Consider the following 20,942-nt stretch of genomic DNA (forward strand, 5'->3'; position numbering starts at 1 on the left):
TAACTAGTTTATAGGTCTTCAAAATTTTTGATTTTTGTTTTGTTTTTCTTGTGTCTGTTCTGTTAATAGGAAAAACTTAAACAGTTTGAGGAACGATTAGCAGAAGAAAGGCATAATCGCTTGGAAGAACGTAAAAGGCAACGTAAGGAAGAACGCAGAATAACCTACCACAGGGAAAAAGAAGAGGAGGAACAGAGGAGGGCAGAAGAACAAATGCTAAAAGGTATCTATAGACCACGATTGGAGGTAGTATAAGGCACGGTTGATACTCAGTTTATAGCGGTCATATTCAGGTTGCCTTGGTGGCTCAGTAGGTTAAGCATCTTGCTTTGGCTCAGGTAATAATCAGAGGGTCCTAGGATCAAGTTCCACGTTGGTCTCCCTGCTCAGCAGGGAGTCGACTTCTCCCTCTGTCTCTGCCTCTCCCCTGGTCGTGCCCACTCTGTGGCTCTCAAATAAATAGCACCTTTAAAAAAAGGAAATTTAAATGTAGTAGTCACATTCAGAAACAAAGGAACAAGGGAACAGGACCATTGGCTTCGTTTTTAAAAAATTTTATTTATTTGTGAGAGAGAGAGCATGCACAAGCAGGGGGCAGGATGCAGAATGAGAAGCAGGCTCCCCGCTGAGCATGGGGCCGGATGCAGGACTGGATCCTAGGACCCTGAGATGATAACCTGAGCTAAAGCAGATGCTTAACTGACTGAGCTACCCAGGAGTCCCAGATCATTGGCTTCTTCATTGCACCTAACTAGAGCCTGACTTTTAGTTGCCTGAAGTTTGTTATAGGCGAGGATGTTACTTCCTCTGCCAACTTATTTCCACATTTTTGGTGTTTCTTAAAAAAAAAAACAGTATCACTTTTTAATATCATCCCTGTATTTTATGTAGTTGTAACATTTATTGAGGAACGTGTGGCAGATGAAATCTGTTGAATGATTCTTTATCTGGAAATCCAGATGCTCAGGAGTTGGGGAGGGATTTCCATGGTCATTACAAAACTATTCACGTTGAATGGCATTAATATTTGTTTTACTTGATTATCTTCTTGCCCCTTGGCTGGTTATAAACTACTTAAAAATTCTAAAAAGAATTTTCCTTCTACTTTATGCTGCCTGCTGAATACCAACAAAGTAGACCTAGCAAAGAGGGGAAAGATGCAGGTAGAGGCGCACTTGATAACGCTACCTCCTACATTATGCAGAGCGGGAGGAGAGAGAGCGCGCTGAACGGGCCAAACGCGAGGAAGAGCTCCGAGAGTATCAGGAGCGGGTCAAGAAATTAGAAGAAGTAGAAAGGAAGAAACGCCAAAGAGAGCTGGAAATTGAAGAAAGGGAACGACGCAGAGAGGAAGAGAGAAGACTTGGTGATGATCCACTTTCTAGAAAGGTGAGTGTAGGGGTTACTCTGTTTCTGTGCGATGTGTTTGTTATCCGGCTCTCTGGCATGATCCATACGCCTCTGCACGTGTCAGTGTCTGGGCTTGGTGTGGAGAATTGGTGGCATTCATCTCTTAAAGTCTGGTATTATTTTGTCTTCCCAGCGATAGGTTCTTAATGGGGGAAGATAAGATAAGACTTACAGCAAAGCGGGGATTTTAGGCTTCAGTTTAGGAATCTGCTTTGTAAGAATGAAGTCCTTAGTAAGAATGAAGTCTTCTAAGATGTCAGTATTTGACGGAAGAACACTCTTTTGTTTATGGAAGGACTGTTGTACCTTCCTTAAAGGGGGTTGCTGTGAATTCAGAGATGATGTGAGTTCTCTCACTTCCTAATGCTCAGAGACGGTCCGCCAGACCGTTGCATATTGCAGCATATTCACCGTCTCCCGGCAGCTTGTTAGAAATGCAGAATCTCGGGGCGCCTGGGTGGCTCAGTGGGTTGGGCCACTGCCTTCGGCTCGGGTCATGGTCTCAGGGTCCTGGGATCGAGTCCCACATCGGGCTCTCTGCTCGGAAGCAGGGAGCCTGCTTCCTCCTCTCTCTCTCTCTGCCTGCCTCTCTGCCTACTTGTGATCTCTGTCAAATAAATAAATAAAAATCTTAAAAAAAAAAAAAAAAAAAAAAAAAAAAGAAATGCAGAATCTCAGGCCCAGTGCCAAACCTGAATTAGAACCTGCATTTTAACAATATTGTGGGGTGCCTGTGTGGGTCAGTGGATTAAGCCTCTCCCTTAGGGTTAGGTCATGGTCTCATGGTCCTGGGATGGAGCCCCGCATTGGGCTCTCTGCTCAGCAGGGAGCCTGCTTCCTCTCCTCCATCTCTGTGCCTGCCTCTCTGCCTGCTTGTGATTTCTGTCTGTCAAACAAAATCTTTTTAAAAAACCCCATTATTCCCAGGTGATTCAGAGGCTGCTCTGAATATTTATTCTAAATATGCATGCATGTCCAAAACTGACCCATGTTTCCCCTCTGTCTTGTGTCTCTGACTCCGGCTCCTGATTGGTGACTCTGTTACCCACTTAGTGGTAGAGTTTTTAATTTACCACTCCCTCTCCTTTCTTTTCCTGCATTACTGCCTTAGTTCAGAATTTCCTTTTGCCTGTATTATTTATTGGTCTCCTTACTATTCTCTGTGATTATAATCATTTCCCAGCTTCAGACCTTCCTCTACATTGTGGTCTGCTTGATTTTTTTTTCTTCCCCATAATGCATATTTGATTATTATACCTGCTTTTGGGTTTCACATCTCTCTTTTGATTGGTACTCAGTACTTCTGGCCAGACTACCTGCCTTAGCAGTCCAGGCCTTTCTAGTTTGCTGCTTGTAGTCACTGTCTCTTCCTATGCTTCCTATGTTCTATCTCTTCCAAGCCTTACCATGTTTCTGTGACATTATCTGCATGTTCTTTGTTTTCCCATGGATATGCCCATGTTCCCCCTTAAAGAAGATACTTTCTAAGTTAAGAGGTGAGTAGCTGGGAGATTTCTTGCCTGCCTTTCTCTATTCCTTTGTCTCTGCCATACCATTGTCACTTCTCTTTATTGGAGGGCCTGCTCTTTGATTTCTTTTTAAGATGTTTATGGGTAGATTTTTGGTTTTGTTACTCCTATTGCTAATTTTTATTTTTATTTCTTCGTTATTAGTGAATATGTCCTCTGTTATTTAAAAAAAATATGTTTAGGGGGCACCTGGGTGTCTCAGTGGTTGAAGCCTCTGCTTTCAGCTCAGGTCATGGTCCCAGGGTCCTGGAATCGAGGCACACATCAGGCTCTCTGCTCAGTGGGGAGCCTGCTTCCCTCTCTCTCTGCCTGCCTTGCTGCCTACTTGTGATCTCTGTCAAATAAGTAAAATCTTAAAGAAAAAAAACGCGCGTGCGCGTGTGTGTATGTTTGTATGTATATGTATATATATAAGGATGCCTGGGTGGCTCAGTCGGTTAAGCAGCTTTCGGCTCAGATTATGATCCCAGAGTCCTGGGATTGAGCCCCGCATCGGGCTCCTTGGTCAGTGGGTGGCCTGCTTCTCTCTCTGCCTCTGCCTGCCACTCTGCCTGCTTATGCTCTCTCTCTCTCTGACAAATAAATAAATAAAATCTTTTAAAAATACATATATATATATTTATTTGAGAGAGAGGGCGTGAACATTTGCCTGTGGTGGAAGGGGTAGAAGGGAAGGGAGAGGGACGACAGACTCCCTGCTGAGCCCCATGTGGCTTGATTTAACCCTGGGATCGTAACCTGAGTTGAAACCAAGCATAGATGCCTAACCGACTGAGCCACCCAAGCATGCCTGGTCTGTATAATTTCTGATTTTTTGGAATTGAATACATTTTCCCCTTGTGTCCTAAAACATGTAGTTAGTGTATTCTTTTTCTGTTGGGCACGAATTTCTGTGGGTATGTATGGAATCAGAAGTGTTGTGTTATTTTAATTTGCTGCATTCTGTTAATTTATGGGTACTTCATCTTCTGAAGAAAGGGAGGTAACTTGGGGCACCTGGGTGGTTCATTAAGTGTCTGCCTTAGGCTCAGGTCATGATCTCAGGGTCCTGGGATCAAGCCCATCGTCAGACTCTGCACAGCTGGAAGTCTGCTTCTCTCTCTCCCTCTCCCTCTCTGCTCCTCCTCTCTCTCTCAAATAAAATGTTAAAAAAAAAAAAAAGAGGTAGCAAACGTGCTGTGATTATGGGTTTCTTTGTTTCTTTTTTTATTTAGTTTTTGCATATCCATTCTTTTGTTCATTTTTGGCATTTTATTTCTTTTTTAAATTTATTTTTTAAAGATTTTTATTTATTTATTTGACAGACAGAGATCACAAGTAGGCAGAGAGGCAGGCAGAGAGAGAGGAGGAAGCAGGCTCCCCGCTGAGCAGAGAGTCCGATGGGGGGCTCGTTCCCAGGACCCTGGGATCATGACCTGAGCCGAAAGCAGAGGCCTTAACCCACTGAGCCACCCAGGCGCCCCTTTGGCATTTTATTTCTGTTTTGTGCCTCCCTCTCCCTCCTTTCCCTTTCAGTTCGAGAATCTTTAGATTTATCCGTTCATATTTAGCATGGTAGTGACTGTATTTGGTTTTATTCTTAACATTTAGTTTGGAGCTTTTAATTTACTTCCATGTTCTTGCTACTTCTTCTTCCTTTAAGCCAAATTTTAAGAAGTTTTCTCCATTCACTTTTGTTTTTTGTGTTCTTTTTTTTTTTTTTTTTTAAAGATTTTATTTATTTATTTGACAGAGAGAAATTACAAGTACACTGAGAGGCAGGCAGAGAGAGAGAGAGAGAAGGAAGCAGGCTCCCTGCTGAGCAGAGAGCCCGATGCGGGACTCGATCCCAGGACCCTGAGATCATGACCTGAGCCGAAGGCAGCGGCTTAACCCACTGAGCCACCCAGGCGCCCCAGTTTTTTGTGTTCTTTAGTGATTACCATCCCCCTTTCCCCCCCTAAAATTTATCTAAACTTAACAGACTGTATATTGATTTGAAGAACCTCTTCTCTGAACAAAAACTTCTGAGCTTGTCTTTACTTTGGTTTCATTGCAGTAAGTGCACTCCTACAGCTGTCTTGGCAAACACTGTTTAGTTTCAGATATGTTTATACTGTATCATCTCTTCTCCTTTGCAGATACATTTTGTTGGTTTTGTATATCCTTTTAGGTTGTTTTTTCCAGGCTGTCTTTGTATATGTCTCAAAAGAGCACCCCCCGCCCCCCAGTTGAAAAATTGTGCAGTGATTCAGTCCCTGCAGAATCCTCCCTCAGAAGTTTCAAGACAGTGCTTACTGTCCTAGTACACGGGATAGGAGGAGATCTGATAAAAGTCTTGGTCTTGTTACCTCTGTACATAGTTGTTTTATTCCTTGGGAACTTTCAGAATTTTCTCTTTCCTTGGAGTAAAGGGGAGTGTAGAGATTCTACTGAGACTGTCTAGTTACCTCAGTGTATATATACTCTGTATTATTAATCCTTTTTGGCACTTGTGCCTTTTTAGTCAGAGGATGTAATTTTATTTTTCTTAGAGAAGATTAAATTTCCTTAGCTGATAGAAGTTGTCTATATTTGCCTTTCAAAGTCCTGTTCTTTCTATTCTAAGTTTCATTTTTTTCATCTCTTTGTCCTTTTGTAACTGGTTCTCTGAGATTCTTGTTCAGTTTATAAGTTTATTAGCAGGGCCTGTTCTGTTTGATCTATCAGCTGAGTTAAAAATTTTTGGCAATCGTGTTACTTTTTAGAATTCTTTTTCTTTGTTTAATGGCAATCATAGCCATACCTAAAAATCTCTTTTGAGGGTTTAGTTGTAGGAAAACCTCTAATAACTTGAATTCTTTGTTGAGTGTGATTTGTAGAGTGAGTGTGAAGGGTAGGATAAACTTGGTCTTCTGGATATGTACAGTCCCTCCATTGTGGTGACTAAGTTCCATTGGCATTTGTGTTTTTTATCCCACGGTGTCCATTCAGGAAAGTCTCTTAGAACAATGTCCACCACAAGAGTTGAGAGTCACTTACAATGGCAGATGACTTACCATTCGGCTTTTTTCCTTCACTGCAGTTTATACTAGTTGTTGAGGGTTTTGTTTCCAGAACACTTTAAAATTTAAATGAAGATCTTCTTAATCATCTGCTTGGGATTGTTAAATTTGTCAGATTTTTATCTTTCTCTTCCCACCCCCGCCCTAGGTCTTATTTGGGTTTTCCAGAGCGTTCTTAATTGCTGGTTGTGGCCTCAAGTTAATGTTTGTTGGAGCAATCAAGCTGTGTCAGAGGTGTTGGTGGTAAAATTGTGTGCGTAGGTCTCTACAAAGACTGTACCACATTTACATTTCTACTTGAAGGGTGTTTATCTCCCCTTTCCATAATTTTTAATGACAGCATAGTATTTCGAAGAGGGAGGTAACTGTTAATTGAACCACTTCCCCATTTGACGTTTCATTTGTTCAGCCTCTGTTTAGTAGGAACTGTGATGTACATTTAGGGCACTGAGCTTTTTTCACATAATCTCAAAAGGAAAATTTGAGGTCAGAGGAAATCTGTAGATATTTTAGTAATTCCAGAGGGCGGGTGGGGGTCAGATTATTTTCAGGTGGTATTTTATTTGATTTATAAAGTCACTCAGAATAAGTGAGAATGCCGGTTTCACTGTACTGTCACTCTGACTTAAGATTAAAAAAGAAACAACTTTAAAACTTGTTTATATTTAAGGGCTTAAGATTGATGTAAGTGGTAATACCAGTAGTTGTAATAAGTGTTGCCATTGTAGTGCCTCATGTTAACTTTGGTGAATGTAGGACTCTCGTTGGGGAGATAGAGATTCAGAAGGCACATGGAGGAAAGGACCTGAAGTCGATTCCGAGTGGAGAAGAGGCCCACCAGAGAAGTAAGTAGAATCGAGGAAAATAGTATTAATTAGTCATAGGTCCTATTGAAAACCTTATCACAGTTTTTAAGTTCGGTTTATTTTGTGGAGTTGGGGAAAGGAGAATGGTGAAGAACTGTGCGAATGTTTGTTACTGAAATTTTTTTTTTCTGAAATATTTTTCATAGTTTACCTCAACAGTGCTGTAATTACCGACTTCTAAATATTTTGACAAATATATGCTTCAGATTTTTTTTGTTCCCGGAGTGCTGTAGAGATTACAGTAAGAGTGAACAGTTCTAGAGCTTTTTTTTCTTTTTCTTTAAATTTCTTAAGTAGATTGAACCATCCTTTAAAAATGACTGCTCATGATAAACAAGATTGCTGGTCATAAGTCTTACACAGAAATTAGATTTTGAAAGGCCATCGTAAAGATTAGAAATGGAATGCTTATTATAAAGTACAGTTAGATAACTTTTTAAGGCAGTTGTCTGCTTAATTTGTTGATGTGTAAGATTTTATATTGTGTTATTTTTTATCAGGAGCACATACTCTTTGAGGAGTAGGAATAATGAATTTAGACTGAAATGGTTTTTAAAAGGGAGAGAAATAATTCCCCCCAAATCATGTGCTTTTAAGAAAATGGACTCTTAAAGATGTTTGCCTTGTTGCTCTGTAGGGAGTGGAGACGTGGAGAGGGGCGGGATGAGGAAAGGCCTCATAGAAGAGAGGAAGATCGACCAAGGCGTTTGGGAGATGAGGAAGAGAGAGAGTCCTCTGTTAGACCAGATGATGATCGCGTTCCCCGGCGTGGCATGGATGATGACAGAGGTCCTAGACGTGGTCTTGATGAAGACCGGTTCTCTCGCCGTGGGGCAGATGACGACCGACCTTCCTGGCGTAATGCAGATGACGACAGGCCTCCCAGACGAATGGGTGATGAAGATCGGGGGAGCTGGCGTCATGCAGATGATGACAGACCACCTAGACGGGGACTGGATGAGGACAGAGGAAGCTGGCGAACAGCTGATGAGGACAGAGGACCGAGACGTGGGATGGATGAGGACCGGGGGCCGCGGCGAGGAGGTGCAGATGATGAGCGGCCTTCCTGGCGTAATGCTGATGACGACCGGGGTCCCCGGCGGGGCATGGATGACGACCGGGGTCCCAGGCGGGGCATGGATGACGACCGAGGACCTTGGAGGAGTGCTGATGATGACAGAGGTTCTAGGCGTGGTGCAGATGATGACCGGGGGCCTTGGAGAAACATGGATGACGATCGGATTCCCAGAAGGGGTGATGACTCAAGACCTGGTCCCTGGAGACCATTTGTCAAGCCAGGTAAGATTTTGGTATTCTGTCAACTTGCTTAGATGCTCCATAGAATCTGATGCGTTTTACAAATAGTGAAATCTTACGTGAGCTAATCACTGTTCCATAGTTGATACCAGGTTATTTCAAATAGGGGTCCTCTCAAATGACTGCTTACATTTAGATATCTAAATAAAAAGTTACTTTTTAGCTAAAAATGTGAAATTTTAATTATGTCTGACAGCAATCAGGCTGTATTATTATTAGTTTCCAGATGGATGGGTCTTTTATCTTTCCTTGGTTATCTGTGCAGTGATTTTTATGTTCAGAGTTAGACTTTCATGTCCCACACACCAAGAGAAGTTAAAGAATTTTACTCCTTTTTCTCCTTTAGTGATAGGCACTTTGTTTTCTTTCTGCCTGTTGACCCCTTTGGGGGCTCTTGTTCCCATGCCTATCCCCGAAGTATTGGTGTTCCTCTGGTTCTGTCCTAGACCAGCATTCGCACATAAACAATGAAAAAGTTACTTACTAAGTATTTGTCTTGCACTCCTCTGTCAACCATGGGGTTATTCTTTTTTTTTTTTGCCTTCTTTTATTTTCTTTTTAAAAGATTACTTATTTGAGAGAGAGCATGAGAGGGGAGAAAGTCAAAGGGAGAAGCAGACTCCCCTTAGAGCTGGGAGCCTGATGTGGGACTCGATCCCGGGACACCAGCATCATGACCTGAGCTGAAGGCAGTTGCTTAACAAACTGAGCCACCCAGGTGCCCACCCATGAGGTTATTCTTATGGGAAGAGCTCAGTTTCTTTCTTTCACAGTCTTGGGCCTGCTCATCTTTTCATATTTTACTGATTTCCAGTACCATCTTCTCCAGGGGCCTTCTTTGCTTACCTTCAGACCCATTTTTCCAGCTGCATGTTGCACATAGTACATTTCTACGTAGAAGTGTCTGTGACATGTTACATTCAATCTTTTGAAACAGTTCTCACCCACACCCATCTCTTAAGGGCCACCACTGTCCATCTGATTGTAGAAGTTAGATGTTTCATTTAGTTCAGTTCTGCCTTTTTAATGTTCTTCAGATCTGCCCACTTCTCTTTTCCCCTTGCACGTACGTGGGTCTGAGCAGCCATCATTCCTTCCTCGAACTCTTGCTGCTACTGGTCCCCACAGGCTCCCCACTCCCAGGTCAAGTCTTGGTGCAGTAGCCAGAGTAATCCATTCTGCATGAAGATTTCAACGAGTAGCCTCTTTCCCTTGCCCTTTGTGTTTTTGTCTCATATTTCTGTCTCTTCTGGTCTCAGTTGATTCCACTGTCTGACTGTTTGACTTTCCTGTTCTTGTGTGAGTGGGGAGAACAGTGTCATAGATTCTTATTAAGTCCCGATAAATGTTTTATGCGAAGTTGCTATGAATACTGAACCATTACTGTTCTCGTAAGTTCTCTGGTCACAAAATTTCTGTCAACCAATGAATGTGACTTTTTGTGCGTTTCTGTTTTAAAGATAACCTTATTTAATACACGTTGTCGGTTCATTAACATTGAACTCCTGGCCAGTAGTGCTGTAGCTTCTGAATGGGGCTTCTCTAACACGAGTATTTTTCCTGTAAGGCACATCCACTGCCTTCTTGTGCTTGGGACACTAGACAAGCAGCATTTGAGCACAGTGCCTAAGGGCCCTTTGGAACAGTGAAATCCCCAACAATGCAAGAAAATGTGAAAACCTGTCACTAAACAGACCACCAGAAGGGTACTTGGTTTAAAGTATGAGAGCTGCAGCGTGCAGCAGAGCGTTACCTCGTTCAGCCTCGACTGTGAGCGTGCTCTGCGGGCAGCTCAGGGACTCCGTGGGCTCTGCACGAGTGCGGGGGAGGGGCAGAGTGCCCAGGTGTCTGTGGATGATTTGCAGACATGTTTCAGCAAGTAGGTAAATTAGCGGGTATGGGATCTGTGTAGCTCAAAACTGGCTAGAATTAAATGAGTTCATACACAGAGAAGGTTTAGAGTAGTGCTGTTGGCACATGGTAATACAATTAGCAATAATCGCGCCTCGGATAAACCTCATTGGCTACGATACTGCCACTGCGCAAAGCTGGCACATGTTAATACAAATATAGTGACAGTAATTAACCTTGCAACAGATTTTCATTTATATTTGCTCCCTTTGACCTTTTTGTGCATATATATATATGAAGTTCCTTGATTTGGGTATCCCATGTCTAAGTGTGAGATAGTGGTCAAAGGACTTCTCTTTGTCCCATGATTGCATGGGTGGTAAGTGATGGAGAGCAAGAATAGAAAAGGAAGTTATTGGTAATATGTAATTTTGATAATATGTCGTTTTGAAAATGTAGGATGTGAACGAACTTATAATTGGGGCTCTCTCAGAGATCTGGCTCTTACCCCTGACTCTTTAGGTTTTTTGTTTAAAATGAGTTGTCTGTTTACTATCAGAACAGATTTTTACATCTGAAGTCTCAGCACATGGAACACTCAACCCAGACTATGTAAATGTCCCTTGTCTTACATGGTCCTCCTTTTATGTTAGAGAAACAGTGGTAGGTGGTCATAAATAGGAGCTGGTAATTCTGTAAAGTAACATAAATAGCTTTAGTTTTCTCTCTCTCTCTCTCTTTTTTTAAGAGTTTATACTTATTTGTCAGAGAACAGAAGCACAAAGAGCTGCAGGCAGAACAGGCAGAGCAGGCAGAGGGAGAAGCAGGCTCCCTGCTGAGCAAGGAGCTGGATGGGGGACTTGATCCCAGGACTCTGGGATCATGACCTGAGCCAAAGGCAGACACAACCTACTGAGCCACCCAGGTGTCCCAAATTTGGTCTTCTTTTCCCTCTCTTTTTGTTTTTTGTTTTTAAAGATTTTACTTGTTTATTTGACAGAGATCCCAAGTATGCAGAGAGGCAGGCAGAGACGGGGGCGAGGGGGGGAAGCAGGCGCCCTGCCGAGCAGAGAGCCTGATATGGGGCTTGATCCCAGGACCCTGGGATCATGACCTGAGCCAAAGGCACTGGCTTTAACCCACTGAGCCACCCAGGCGTCCCTTTAGTTTTCTTTGAATGAGGTTTGGAGTGTCTTAAATTAGCACCTGCAGTGGTGATATTAATGTCAGCATTCACATATCTATTCATTGTTCCTGAGTTTCTTGAGTATAAAAATGTTTTTCCTTTTTTAAAAAATAAAAACAGGTGGATGGAGAGAGAAAGAAAAAGCCAGAGAAGAGAGTTGGGGTCCACCTCGAGAATCGAGACCATCAGAAGAACGTGAATGGGATAGGGAAAAGGAGAGAGAGAGAGAAAACCAGGATCGTGATGAAAACGACAAGGACCCAGAGAAAGAAAGAGACCGAGAGAGAGAGCGAGAGCGGGACAGAGAGCGAGATGGGGATCGAGAGGACCGCTTCAGACGACCTAGGTTTGCTTTGGAACTCTCTGGAATTACAGTTAGGAGTCTCTTAAATTCTCTGGGAAACCATGTAGTCTTGAGAAATGGTGTGCCTCATGCCTTTTTTTTTTTTTTTTTTTTTAAAGATTTTATTTATTTATTTGACAGAGAGAGATCACAAGTAGGCAGAGAGGCAGGCAGAGAGAGAGAGAGAGGAGGAAGCAGGCTCCCTGCTGAGCAGAGAGCCCGATGCGGGGCTCGATCCTAGGACCCTGAGATCATGACCTGAGCCGAAGGCAGCGGCTTAACCCACTGAGCCACCCAGGCGCCCCATCCTCATGCCTCTTTTGAACGTTCCCCTCTTTACAAAGTTGAGAGGGTGAGGCTGACAGTGGGCGGCTGTCTGCAGGTGGGTAGGACTCTAGTTCCACAGGTATCTTTGCGAGTCCATGGCCTTTCCCCTGTGGTTTAGTTACTCAGTTTTAGAGCCCTTAAATTATTCAGAGCTCCTTGACTTTTATTAGCGGTAACAGTTCTGACTTGCTCCTTCTGACCTGAGTGGCTTTGTGCTAATGGCACTGTTCAGTGCCGTTTTCTGTGAGGATGAAAGCACACTGTCTGCAAGGCCCAGTGTGGTAGCCGGCAAGCACATTTGGTGTTGAACATTTGGAGTGTGGTTAGTGCTACTGACAGGACGTCTTGATTCTGATTCAGTTAATTGTATTTAAGTGGCTGCATACAAGTAGTGGTTGCCGTGCTGTTCAGCACAGGTCCAGATGTTCTCACTCAGCTTCTACACCTGAGGCACCAGATTGAGATCAAGTTAGAAATTCAAAGGTCATCCCGGTTACATTTGTAAACTCTCGAGCACCAACTTGGATGTGCTGTGTGGAGTCTGACGACAGAACTTAACATGTCATTTTGAATGGTTCCAGGGATGAAGGAGGCTGGAGAAGAGGACCAGCGGAAGAGTCTTCGAGCTGGAGAGATTCAAATCGCCGTGAAGATAGGGATCGGGATGACCGTCGTCGGGAGAGAGATGATCGCCGTGATCTAAGGGAAAGGCGAGATGATCGAGACAGAAGAGGACCTCCTCTCCGATCCGAGCGTGAAGAAGGTATGGATGTTGGGCACGTTGCTGACTATTGGAAAACCATGATCTCAGGAAATTGGCGGTTTTACTAACCTCATCTGTTCTTACAAGCATCAAAAATAAGATAGTGAATATTCAGTTTAGGTTTCACAGTTCTCTGGGCGCATGGGTGGCTCAATCAGTTAAGTGTCTCACTCTTGATTTTGGCTCAGGTCGTGATCTTGGGGTTGTAACATGGAGACTCACATGGGGCTCCACGCCTGGCAGTGAGTCTGCTTGAGATTCCCTCCTACCCGCTTCCCCCTCACCCCAGCTCGCTTCCTCTTTCCCTCTCAAATAATAAATAAGTTTTTTAAAAAAATTCACAGTTCTCATAAATTTCGTAGTACCTCTGGAAAGTAGCTCATACCTAAATTGAAAGTATAGTAGTAGGCTAATTGGAGGGTAAGCAGTATATATTGCTCTAGAAGTTTATGTAACTAGAAAACAGTTTGTCAGTTGTTTAAAAGTAAGATCTTGGTAGATAAGTGTAAAGTGTAAAACATTCTTACTCTGAAATTGTGATAGTTGAAACTTGAGTTTAAAAAAAAAAGTTTTAGGCGGGTGGGAGGTTGGGGGAACCAGATGATGGGTATTAGGGCACGGATTGCACGGAGCACTGGGTGTGGTGCAAAAAACAATGAGTACTGTTACGCTGAAAAGAAATACAATATTCTAAAAATTTTTTTTAAAAAAAGTTTTAAAGTTGAAAATGGCCATTGCACTTAACTAAGTAGTTACCTCACAAACGTTTTTCATTTGTACAGGGGGATTACAAGGGTTTTTCTTATACCTGTAAAGTACAGTACGCTAATGGCCATTTTGGTATTACGATTTCTTCAACGAGAGCCAAAAGGTTTTTTTTATTTTAAAGTTTTCATTCAGATTTTTTCTTACCTTATCTTAAATTATTGTGACAATTAGAACACCTCCCAGGCCAGTGGTTTCTTCTTGTTGGCAAATTTGAGTTGTCTCTCTCTCTCTCTTACTTTTTTTCCTCAAAGATTTTATTTATTTATTTGACAGAGAGAGATTACAAGCAGGTGGGAGGGGTGGGGGGGGAAGCAGGCTCCCCGCCAAGCAGAGAGCCCGATGCGGGGCTCAATCCCAGGACCCTGAGATCATGACCGAAGCCAAAGGCAGAGTAAGCTTTAACCCACTGAGCCATCCAGGTGCCCCTGAGTTATCTCTTAAGTCTGTATGTTATTTTGAAGGACTTGTCAAAAATTGTATCAAAGTGATTAAAATATATTTAGGTTTTACTGTTTTTTTTTTTTTTTTTTTTTTCTTAAAATGGGGATTCTGTATCCTTATTTCTACAGTACAGGATTTCTGAGTAATTGGAGGCATTCCTTTCGCTGAAGTTCTGTTTAGTCTGAGCCAGTACAATATGGTACAAACTTCACTCTTTTTCATTTAATTAAACTTTTTAGTAAGTTCTTGGAGGCGTGCTGATGACAGGAGAGATGAGCGGGCAGAAGAGCGGGAAGCGCCTCGTCGCGTTCCTCCCCCAGCTCTTTCAAGAGACCGAGAAAGAGACCGCGACAGGGAAAGAGAAGGTGAAAAAGAGAAGGCTTCGTGGAGGGCTGAGAAGGATAGAGAATCTCTTCGTCGTACTAAAAACGAGACTGATGAAGATGGATGGACCACGGTACGACGTTAAATCTCAAGATAATGGATTCAGACACATGTCTCACATAGGTTTGGTCACATTCAAGGATTATTATACTTGTGCTTCAACCAGTCTAAATTGGATTCTTTAGTGTTGTCTCACCGTAACACAAAAAGCATGAACTTGTATTAATCCTCTATAATAGATTGATCGTGCACTGTGTCCACAGGAGGTTGGACGGCCAGGCCATTTTCTGGAATTTAAGGTGTTGCATTATTTCATCAATCATTTGTTTACAAAAAAACAAAAACTAAAAAATAAATTTAAAATGTGAACCTGTCGGGTATGGAGTAACACCTGTATCTTGGTATAGAACTGATCTTTCTCTTTTGTTTTTGAAATACTTTATTGATTTGGAATGAGGTATGGTTCTGTTATAGAAAATGTATTTGAAGATTCTTCAAAAGCAGGGGCTGAAATGACTTCCACATCATTAGCGGTTGAGACGTACCTCTAGGTATTTTGAGGTATTTACTATATTAACTACATTTAGAAAGTTTTTAGGTTCACTATAAGTGCAGTAAACATTACAAACATTGGATACAGTGGGATTTTCTGTAGATTTTACTTGAGAGGTGAGTATAAAGCAATTTGCAGTCATTATTGTAATGACAAGAATACTACTCAAGTATGAATCCAAAACAGTTAGAGCTTTTAAATTTTAAAGCATTTGGTAAAACTATTGCTGAGTTTTTTCTGTTGCCAATAGCAGACTGCTTTTCCATTAATGGAGAATCCATGCCTTTCAAGCATTTTAAATATGACAATATTTATAAATGTGTGGTTTGGAGGAATTGTTTAAATTCTTTTTCCTAATTTCCTTTCTCTTCAGGATAGATTCTTTCAACAAGTAATTTGTAGTAATGACTGTGTTGACTTCAATTTTGGAGTGTCGTAGCTATGTCAAAGATTAACTATTTGGTTTTATTGAAGCCAACACAGAACTTGCTGCTGTGTTTTTTCTTCAATGATAAATAAAATACTTACAGAATTTGTTTTAGTGTTGATTTGTAGTTATAGTCAAAGTGTTGTACTTACTGTGGTGAGTTTGCATATCCAGTTGAGTTTGTTGTTTTGAAAATTTTTTTTTGTTGTTGCCATTAAATGTCTCAGCATTTAGAATCAAAATAACTCAACTAGAAAAACATGGCTAGGATGCTTCCTTCCTTAATTAAGGAACCCCTTAGTTTCCTTGTAATGCTGTCCTCTCTGTGAGCCTTGTATACAAGGGTAGGTGGGTTGTTTACTATTTTGGGTGTTCCCCTGAAATTAGAAAAAATACAATTTGAGAGAATGTTAGTAGCAAATTGATAGTGGCTACAGGTACGCAAATTATTTCCAGTATTGGGTGGTGGTGAGAATACTTGTTGGTACAGCTATAGTAAGGCCAGAAGAGGGAGTATTGATCCTTTTTTTACTTAAATTATCAGATGCAGCCTTTTCTGTTTGATACTACCAGTGACAGAAACCTCCTTTTTTCAACATTCAGTTTCTTAATATCTAGTATTTCAAACAAGTGGAAATCTTAAAAGGTCTTTGAGGAAAGGGCCTGCTCTTTTTAATAAATGACAAAACTTGGGGCAGTAACCTGCTGAGTCTCCCCATTCATTAGAAATAGGACAGCACTGATGGCCCCAGGGGACTGTTCATTTAAGCTGATTTTTTAGGTGAGTTATGGATGTATGTCTGATGATTAGGTTAGTCTGCAAACGTACCCTTCCTGTCAGCACAGGATGGGGGCAGAAGAGTCTGCTGCTACTTTGTGGTCCAGCTCTTAAGTTTCTACTCAAGGCCTCACAGCCTTCTCCTCCGTCCCCCAGTATTCACATGTGTCAAAGGAAACTTTGGATGTTCAGTCCAGCCTACTCAACTATGTCTAGAATGTCTTCATGTTCCCAGCGGCTTCTGCATTTTTAAAAGGTTTTATTTATTTATTTATTTGAGAGAGAGTGAGAGAATGAGCATGAGAAGTGGGAGGGTCAGAGGGAGAAGCAGACTCCCTGCCGAGCAGGGAGCCGGATGTGGGACCCAGGACTTTAGGATCATGACCTGAGCTGAAGGCAATCACCTAACCAACTGAGCCACCCAGGCACCCCCCACCCCTGCCTTTTTTTTTTAAGATTTTATTTATTTGAGAGAGGCTTCTGTATTTCTAAACAGGAGCGCCATTGCAGTTAATACATGTGGATCTGAGGGTGGAGACAGTGGCCCAGAGAAGACTACACCCCCCTAGTAGTCCTTACTGGCTTCCAGAAAGAGGTGGTAATGTGGCCATGTGTGGGGATGCTTTTATGTGCTTTACCTGTGTTGTTTTTTTTAACCAAAGATATTTTGGTTAGACATTTAGACATTTCTAATCTTACAAGTCTAATTGACATAGATACTGGACACAGGAAGGAACGCAGGAATGTTTCTTATGTGGCTAAGCACCGACTAGAAAGTGAGGACTAACACTGAACCTTCCCTGTCTTTTCCTTTGAGGTAGACCTATGTGTAGTATAATTTTAAAATAGACAATTTTGGCTTACAATTAAAGCCAAAAGTTGTAATCAAAGTTAATTCTGTACTTTCCAAAAGGGACTGCGTAGGAAAATTAAATTCCAAAGAAATAAAAAGCCACTCACTGCAAATGTGTCTATAGAAAAGGATAGGCAAGGTAAGGTAAGCAGTCTACCTGCACAGCTGGTAAAGCACTTTCAAGGCTTCCATCCATATGTTGTTTTGTTTTTAGCCAAATACAGACATATTCTTATAAAAACAAGGTAACTTTGTCACACTAATTTTTTTTTTTTTTACTTTTTAAAACTTGGGTTTCTAATTTTTTTTTTTTTTTAATTAAGTAAAGTCAACTTGCCAACATGGGGCTCAGATGTAAAACTCGAAGTGCAAGAGTGACATGCGTTATCATGGAACCAGCCAAGTGCCCCACACCCTAAATTTAATTTTTTGCAAGTACATAAAGTTTTAGATTGAAAGTTCTAGGCTTGTTCCTCTTAAGTGCCTTAGAGTGTGGTTAGTATACTTTCCCTAACAGATTTTTAGAAGATTAACTGTAGTAATACTCTGTGCATGCTCTCTCAGTGTTTTAATGTTAGCTGGAAAACGGGCAAATTTGAGGGGGGCCGTTATTAGTGTGTTTCAGATGAATGAACGTGATGGTTGCTGGTAAAACTGTAATGTTGTCAATATCAAACTCTATTAGGCACTTCTCATCACGGAGGGAGTGATGAGAACATTATTGAACATGTCAAAGCCATGTGCTTGACAGCTAGAACACAAAGTAACAGTTTGGCTCTTTGAAAATCCAAAGTAGTTGCCTGCTTAGTCCTTCTAAGTTGGGGAATACTTTGTAGTGCTCTTCGAAAAGGTAGAAGTAGGAGAGGTAACGAATTCTATGACCTGATAACTCCCCAAGACCAAAATTAAACCGCTATATCTTCTAGCACAACAAAAGAGAATAATCACATGCTTTTATTAAGCTACTTGAATTTAAGACTGGTCACATCCGGAGTTCTGTATTCTGGGGCTGAACTAGCAGGCATGGATTTTCTCTTGGCCAACGTACTGTCTACCTGCTGCTCCCCCCCCCCCCCCGTTCTGTTACCCCTTTGGCCAAAAAGGCTCACAGCCTTCCAATATTATTTACCTCTGCCTCTATTTGTATCCTCAAAGGAGTGTTCAAGCCAATTTGCTGTGGAGGAAGTTAGCTGTTTGATACAAAAGCAGTCTAGAGCTGAGCTCTACGACTTGAATCTGTATTCATGACTAAGTCTCTTGCTGGCATTTTCAGATAGTGATGTATTTTGTACATTTCATATGCATTCATCCTAATTCACTTCCATTTTTGCCTCTTGGATCTGCCCTGATGATAGCTACAAGCCATGGTGTGGCATCTGGCATGGCTATAAATGAGGGTGGGAGCTAAAGTTAGGGTTAGGAACGTGCATCTAAGGATAGGGTCTAATCTCCTTTGTGGTAAGTGGTGGGATTCCAGAAACAGACTAGGGTCGTCTAGGGAAAAAGGGAGCACGGGGGAAGCTGTGTTTGTCTTCAACCCCCATTCCACAATTTAATTCCTTCAGTGCTTATTCTGTTTTGAGGACGGCTTGCTCCCTAAAGCCAGACAAAGCCCATAGTGGAACCTTCTTGAACACAGGTTGTTACATTAGCCTTCCAGAGCTCAGGATGGCATCTTCCATTTAGTTTGAGAGGCTACAGCTGCAAGGAGCTTTCTGCTATTTGGGAACACTGAAATGGAGCAGGGTGAATTAATACTGTTCCCTTTTGATCTTAATGTCACAAATGTTTTTAAAGAACTGGAAATGGGGAGGTGGGTGCATGGACAAAAGGCCAAGTAGCAAAGTTATAGGCAAGATAAATGAATTCATATACTGTTACTGTATAAATACACAAGTCAAGTTTTTAAACAGCACCAATTTTCAAGTGTATACACAACAGGATTATAACTTGGCACAAATTTTCAAGGTGGAAATGCTAGTTGCTAGTTTAGTAATAAAAAGATCTGGTACATAAAAGATAAGGAGCTATATTCTACCTGCTACGGATTGTGCATTTTTATATCTCCAGCCAAGTCTGAAACAAGCCACAAGGAGGGAATACCCACACAAATTAATACTGGAAAGTTTACTAAACCTTCACTTCTCAAAAGGGTGATGCTGCCAGGGGCTTGCTTCACCTGGAATTAGAGTAACTGATTAAGGACAACTAAGAAATATTGTTTCTAAACAATAAAATAGTCATTTTGCCGACATTTCATAAAATCGCCAGTTTTCAGTAAAGTTATGAGGCTTTTAAAAAAATATTCTAGACCTAGTAAAGTGCCTCCATAAAATTAAACATCCGAGATTAGATTGAGACAATTCATACTGATGCGCATCTAAAATAGATCGACGTATACAGTAAATAAACAGTGCCATTAAGTTGCCAGATTTCAGGTAGTGGGAAACACACCCAGCCTTCACCGTCTGGATGTGCACAAACTAGAAACCAGAGATAAATCAAAATTGTAGCGTCCAGTCTCAACCGCTCTTCGACAGCAAAGTAATCTCCGCACGGCCGGCTTGCTTTCAAGAACAAAAAAAAACCCAAAACAAGACTTCCCCAGTGGAGCTAACTGCCGAGCTCCACGCCTCTCCAGCAGCGAGGGAAAGCTGGTGCGCAGACCGAAAATGAGAGCGAGCAGGCGGGGGCCCTGGTGGCGTCAGGTGGCAGCAGAACGGAGCCCAGGCCGTCAGCGCGGCTTCTTCCCGGGCTGGCAGTCCCTGGCGCTGCGCGGCGGCGGGCGGGCAGCGGGCGGCGGCGGCACTTTGGAGAGCGGGCAGTACTTGATCGTGTGCGCGTTGTCGCCGCTGGCGCCGCACAGGGGACACGTGTAGCGGCGCAGCACCGGGCACAGCACTCGCCCGTCGGGTCCCTTCAGGATGTGGGTGGTGTAGAGCGCCACCGCCTCCTTGTTGTTCCGGCAGAACACGCACACCTGCAGCTCGGGCTTGAGCAGTCGGGCGGCCGCCGCCCCGGAGGCGGCGTGCAGCCGGGGCTCGGCCGCCCACGCCGGGGCCCGCTCCTCGCGCGGCGCCACCTCGGCGGCGGTCGTGGCTGCAGCGGCGGGCGCGCAGCCCAGCAGCACGGCGGCGGCGCGACCCGCGAACGGGCTCAGCTCGGCGAAGCGCTCCTCCAGCAGCCCGGCCTCGGCGGGGCCCGCGGCGCACAGCTCCAGGGCGCGCAGCTCCAGCGAGCCGCCCAGGTAGCGGCCGCGGGACCCGGGCTCGTCGCTGTCGTCGTCGTCGTCCTCGTAATCGGGCGGCCCCAGCGCCGGCCCCAGCGCCCCGAGCCCGGTCCCCGCGTGGGGGGAGCAGCAGGACGAGGAGGAGGAGGAGGGCGGGGAAGTGCCGCCGCCGCCGTCCCCGCCGCGGGCGCAGCCAAAGCGCGGCTCGCCGTCCACCGCCTTGGTGATGAGCGTGGCGAGCCCCAGGTAGTCGTTCCACGAGCTGAAGGGCTGAGGGTGCGCCGGGCCCTGGGCGCTCACGTAGCGGGCGCTGGGCACGAGCGCCATGGGCGGGGGGGCGCGGCCGCGGCTGGGCGAGCGGGGCGCCCAAGGGAAAGCCTCCATGGGCGGGCTGCGGGCCGCGCGCACCGCCTCCCCGCGACCCGCGCGGGCCGGACGGAAGGGGAGCGCCGAGCCTGCCCGCCGGCCTGCCGCGGGGTGCGGCCGCCTCGCAGCCTTTTATCGGGCCCCGCTCCTCCCCGTCCACCCCCCCCACCACACACACCCCCTCGGCCCGCCTGCCGCCGCCCTGCCCCCTGCGCTACCCCGCCCCGGCCTCCTCGTCCGCGCCTCGGACGGAGGCGGAGCGGAGGCGGGCGCGCCGGGGGCGGGCGGGCAGTGCGCGCGCTCCGCTCCGGCCCGCGCCGCTCCCGCGCCCCGCGCGCTGCGCAAGGCGAGCCAGCTGCGGACGGCTTTCATTCTGCGAGGGGGCGGGCGAAGCGCCGCCTCGGGCCCCGGCGCTAATTGGCTGCTGACCAGAGCCCCCTGCGCCACCGGCGCCGCTCGGGACGCCGATTGGTGAATCTGGGGGAGGGGGCGTGCCCTGCCTGCGCTGCTGGGAGGGGAGGGCGAAGT

General features: G+C 44.3%; 2 protein-coding genes and 1 non-coding gene across 4 annotated transcripts in view; 1 reads left to right on the top strand and 2 right to left on the bottom strand.

Annotated features, from left to right (window-relative positions):
* Positions 1–15,293, top strand: part of EIF3A (eukaryotic translation initiation factor 3 subunit A) — a 39,267-nt gene extending 23,974 nt beyond the window's left edge. The window contains exons 16-22 of one of the 2 annotated variants that reach the window (XM_045068992.1): positions 70–223; positions 1,205–1,389; positions 6,719–6,807; positions 7,466–8,127; positions 11,303–11,528; positions 12,434–12,615; positions 14,064–15,293. In XM_045068992.1, the coding sequence (XP_044924927.1) occupies positions 70–223; positions 1,205–1,389; positions 6,719–6,807; positions 7,466–8,127; positions 11,303–11,528; positions 12,434–12,615; positions 14,064–14,293 (1,728 nt within the window). In that variant the 3' untranslated portion in view covers positions 14,294–15,293. The remainder of the gene's footprint in view (positions 1–69; positions 224–1,204; positions 1,390–6,718; positions 6,808–7,465; positions 8,128–11,302; positions 11,529–12,433; positions 12,616–14,063) is intronic. The other variant, XM_045068993.1, reaches the window with a different exon arrangement.
* Positions 10,048–10,195, bottom strand: LOC123388790. Its single transcript, XR_006603299.1, has one exon. It is a non-coding gene; the product is annotated as a U4 spliceosomal RNA (small nuclear RNA).
* A 2,446-nt stretch (positions 15,294–17,739) lies between the features above and the next one.
* NANOS1 (nanos C2HC-type zinc finger 1) lies at positions 17,740–20,761 on the bottom strand. The gene has a single exon (XM_045068726.1). The coding sequence runs from the start codon at positions 20,430–20,432 to the stop codon at positions 19,554–19,556; it is 879 nt and encodes a 292-aa protein (XP_044924661.1). The 5' UTR covers positions 20,433–20,761; the 3' UTR covers positions 17,740–19,553.
* Between the last annotated feature and the right edge of the window lie 181 nt (positions 20,762–20,942).

This window comes from Mustela putorius, unplaced genomic scaffold (genome assembly GCF_011764305.1).
Source record: "Mustela putorius furo isolate JIRA1106 unplaced genomic scaffold, ASM1176430v1.1 tig00003909_pilon_pilon_pilon, whole genome shotgun sequence".
In the NCBI taxonomy this organism is placed as follows: domain Eukaryota; kingdom Metazoa; phylum Chordata; class Mammalia; order Carnivora; family Mustelidae; genus Mustela; species Mustela putorius.